Raw genomic sequence first — 5,000 nt, forward strand, 5'->3', positions numbered from 1 at the left:
CATTATCATTATCATTATCATTATCATTATCATTATCATTATCATTATCATTATCATTATCATTATCATTATCATTATCATTATCATTATCATTATCATTATCATTATTATTATTATTATTATTATCATTATTATTACTAAGTATAACTACAGTTTATAGGAAAAAGGTTGAGTATATTTAGCTTTATGAATATTTTGACTCATTTGGACGGGGAGGCGGAGTATTTCGAGCGCTTGGGATGGAATGACATGTGCTTGAAAGCTCGATGAATACCCCGGATGGTCAGTCAGTCAAGGCGCATTTGGGGTTTGCGAAAGATGAAGAAGAGGGGATCATGAGAAAAGACTAGAGGATAGTTAATGCTTTATTATTATTATCATTTATTTATTTATTATTATAATTTTTGGGGTGGGGGTGGGGGTGGGGAGGATGTAAATGTGCGTGTATGTGTTCTGGAAGTGTGTTTTTGTGTTTTTTGTGATGATTCTAATCACAACCCTTAACAATTCGTATAAAGTTAACATATACCACTAAATATATTCCACTAAACAGACAAAATTGAAAACGCAAGATAAAAAAAAAAAAAAAATCAAATAAAAGAAGAAATGAAGATAAGACATGTACCAAATAAGAATAAAAACGTCAGTAAAACATATGCCAAATAAGAATAAAAACGTAATAAAAGTTAAATGAAAAAAAAAAAAAAAAATTGAAATCGGTGAAAAAGGGTAAAAAACAACCTAATGTAAGTAACAGAAGGAAATGAAATGATAATACTAATAATGATGATAATAATAATAATAGACTAAAAAGAAAGGATAAAAATAATGAGATAAAAAAGACGAACCCCGCGGTCTCTCACCTATCCAGCGTGAGTTCCTCCAGCTGGTTGAGGTCGCAGGCGATGTACTCGAGCGCCGCGTCAGTGATCCTCGGACACCACGAGAGGTCGAGCGAGCGGAGTTTGCGCAGATTCTCGGCGATGAGTTCCACTCCGTCGTCTGTGATTTTGCTGCACCCGCTCAGGCTTAACACCGTCAGGTTGGGTAGTGAGTGCACTGTTGGGAAGGGTTGATTGCTTAATTGTGGGAAGAAGATTCGTGTATAGTTGGGTGGAATATATATATATATATATATATATATATATATATATATATATATATATATACATATATGTATATATATATACATATATGTATATATATATATATACACATTTATATATATATATATATATATATATATATATATTATATATATATATATATATATATATATATATATATATATATATATATATATGTACACAAATGCATATAGTGAGGAGATGAATGTATATGTATATATGTATATGTTTTAGGAGTATACATGCATATATATATATATATATATATATATATATATATATATATATATATATATATATATATACATTGTTTGGAAAATATGGATATACAGTATGTAAATATACATGTTTTCGGGAGAAAATTTTATATATACATATATATATATATGTATATATATATATATATATATATATATATATATATATATATATATAATATACATACATACATACACACATACATACACACACATACATGCATACATACACATATCTACAACAAATATATATACACATATGTTGAGGGGAGAAGATGAAACACACACATACATTCACACACATTGTAAAGGAACTCTAGTGTTTTAAGTGTTTTAAGTTTCAATAAACCTAAAGCTCGATCAGAAGTAATCCATAACAAAATATTACAAAAATATATGAAGTTTAAAAGTACCTCAATAAGTCGAAATCTCTACATACATCTCTCTCACTCCAACTGTCTCTGTTTGTCTCTTGCTCGCTCGTTCTCTCTCTCTCTCTCTCCCTCCCTCCCTCCCTCTCTCCCTCTCTCCCCCCCCGTCTCTCTCTCTCCCCCCCTCTCACTCCCTCCCTCCCTCCCTCCATCTCTCTCCCTCCCTCCCTCCATAAAGAAGCCTACGTTAAAGGATAATATGCTTAATGAATGCTCCACACGCGAGGTTCCGACGTGATCCCATGCACTCGTATAAACCTGAAAGTAACACTACTAAGAAATGTCAAGGTAACAGAGACCCACGCCTAATGTGTATAAGATATTATCCAATGTGACCTTTTCTTGTAAAGCCTATGAGAGCAGCGGAAGGTCAATAATCGAAGACAGCGAACACACACAAGGATGGGAAAGATGGAATAGTAGAATAGCAGTGTGTGTGTGAGTGTGTGCGTGTGTGTGTGTTTGTGTGTGTGTGTGTGTGTGTGTGTGTGTGTGTGTGTGTGTGTGTGTGTGTGTGTGTGTGTGTGTGTGTGTGTGTGTGTGTGTGAGAGAGAGAGAGAGAGAGAGAGAGAGAGAGAGAGAGAGAGAGAGAGAGAGAGAGAGAGAGAGAGAGAGAGAGAGAAAGAGAGACAGATAGAGAGAGAAAAAGAGAGAGAAAGACAGAAAAAGAGAAAAATGAAGATGGGGGAGGCACAAGAGAGGACTATAGACAAATAAAAAAGCGAAACATTCGGTGTCTCTAATTTCGAATGACTTGAGGTTAACCCAGAGGCTATATATAGGTTGTGTATTGCACGTGGTATAACATCCAAATGAGTCCCAAATCTGATGTAAGAATTATGCATGGGAAGTAAAAGAAGTGATAATAGAAAATATGATTATTTACAAGGGATAAAAACGTTAAAATCAATCATGTTGAAATTGTTGATTATGCAAAGCAAATAAATGATGACAAGAGGTGTTATAAAAATATACTAAGCATTCGAATGCTAGAATCATTGTTACCCTCAATGATAGGATAGTTAAACTCAACTTTTAAACTTTAGATTTAAAATCAACGCCCACCATTAAATGGACAGTTTCTTTTCCCCGAATTTTCGAATAAAATTACACTTTCGCTACGAATTAATAGATAAACAAATAATAACATGATGCAAGAGTTTAAAATGATATGCAAAATTCGAGAATGACATCCCTCTCTCAGCTGCCGGGGATCAGCCGTCTCACGAAAGTCTCAAGATCACAAATTTGCATAATCTTGTGAAAAGACAGAAGAAAGAGTGTTGGAAAGAGAGTGGCTTTTCGGTTGTCAAGATCTAGCTTCCTCTTTCTTTCTGTCTTTTTTAAAATGTTTTCTATGTCTTGTGGATGTATATGTCAATTTTGTTGAAGGTGAGATATCAAAATGTTATTTATTGTGGAATTGTCAACTCTGTTTATTCTCATTTCTCTCTGTTTTGATCTAGTATTTTTTTCTGTTTGTTTTTGTATCTGTATATTGATTTTGAGGAAGATATAATACCGAAACGTTATTATTGATGTTATTAATATGACTTTGCATTCCTATTTGCCAAATCTTTTTCGATAGATGATAAAATAATGGTGTTAAAGACAGCAATTTTCAATAAAAATAAAAAAGAAATAGTTCATATCACTTTTAAAGTATAATGTATAAAGTAAAGTATAAAGTTTCAGCTGACTAGTATGAAAAAATAGATTTTGATGTGCCAGTTTTTCCTTTTCTGAGGTTGCTTGCACCATTTCTACTTGTACTGAACTGCTCTGTGTTTCTCTGTTTCTTGTTCCTATATCTTTTGCTTTGTCACATTATCATCTCCATCAAGGAGGTTGTGTGTGGATAGCGTTGGTTAGTTTGTTCGTTGGTGAGCAGGATCTTTATGAATTTTCTACCACCTAGGCACCCGATTAGATATTGATTTAATGTAATTCTTCAAGGGTGAATATTTTTATTGCATCAGTGACCCTATTGCCTTGAATACGTAGATAGATAAATAGATAGCTAGAGAAACAGACACACACACACACACACACACACACACACACACACACACACACACAGAGAGAGAGAGAGAGAGAGAGAGAGAGAGAGAGAGAGAGAGAGAGAGAGAGAGAGAGAGAGAGAGAGAGAGAGAGAGAGAGAGAGAGAGATTTCTTCAAGAAAGGCAAACAAAATTCACTTTTCTTTTATAACATTTCAAGCACTGAAGAAAATCGAACACTAAAAAATTATAACAGTAATTAAAGGAGCATACACAACAACACGGGCAAAGTCGCAGATATACGTACGCATATGTGTATGTGTGTGTGTCTGTGCGTGCGTGTTTGTGTGTGTGCGTGCATGTGTGCGTGCGTGTGTGTGTGTGTGTGAGTCTGTGTGTGTGTGCACATATGCATGTATACATCTATCTATAACTATATCTATCTTTCTGTCTATCTGAGTATCTCTCTCTCTCTCTCTCTCTCTCTTTCACTCTACCTATAAACATCTATCAATCCGTCTATCTATCTGTATATTTATTTACATTTATCCACCCATCTATATGTATATATATATATATATATATATATATATATATATATATATATATATATATATATATATATATATATACGTGTGTGTGTGTGTGTGTGTGTGTGTCTGTGCGTGCGTGCGTGCATGCGTGCGGGCGTGTGTGCGTGAGAGTCTGTGTGTGTGTGCACATATGCATGTATACATCTATATATGACTATATCTATCTTTCTGTCTATCTGAGTCTCTCTCTCTCTCTCTCTCTCTCTCTTTCACTCTACCTATATATATCTATCAATCCGTCTATCTACCTGTATATTTATTTACATATATCCACCTATCAATATATATACATACATATATACATACATATAAATATAAATAAATATATATATATATATATATATATATATATATATATATATATATTATACATATATATATATATAATAAAATATAATATATATATATATGTATATATATATCATATTATATATATATATATATATATATATATATATATATATATATATATACATATATATATATATATATATATATATATATATACATATATATATATATATATATATATATATATATATATATATAAATATATATATATATATATATATATATATATATATATATATAT

General features: G+C 32.0%; 1 protein-coding gene across 1 annotated transcript in view; it reads right to left on the reverse strand.

Annotated features, from left to right (window-relative positions):
- Positions 1–5,000, reverse strand: part of LOC113807235 (F-box/LRR-repeat protein 16) — a 63,515-nt gene that overhangs the window by 15,231 nt on the left and 43,284 nt on the right. The window contains exon 2 of the mRNA XM_070118853.1: positions 864–1,059. Within this exon, the coding sequence (XP_069974954.1) occupies positions 864–1,059 (196 nt within the window). The remainder of the gene's footprint in view (positions 1–863; positions 1,060–5,000) is intronic.

Source organism: Penaeus vannamei, chromosome 43 (assembly GCF_042767895.1).
Source record: "Penaeus vannamei isolate JL-2024 chromosome 43, ASM4276789v1, whole genome shotgun sequence".
NCBI classification, from domain to species: Eukaryota; Metazoa; Arthropoda; class Malacostraca; order Decapoda; family Penaeidae; genus Penaeus; species Penaeus vannamei.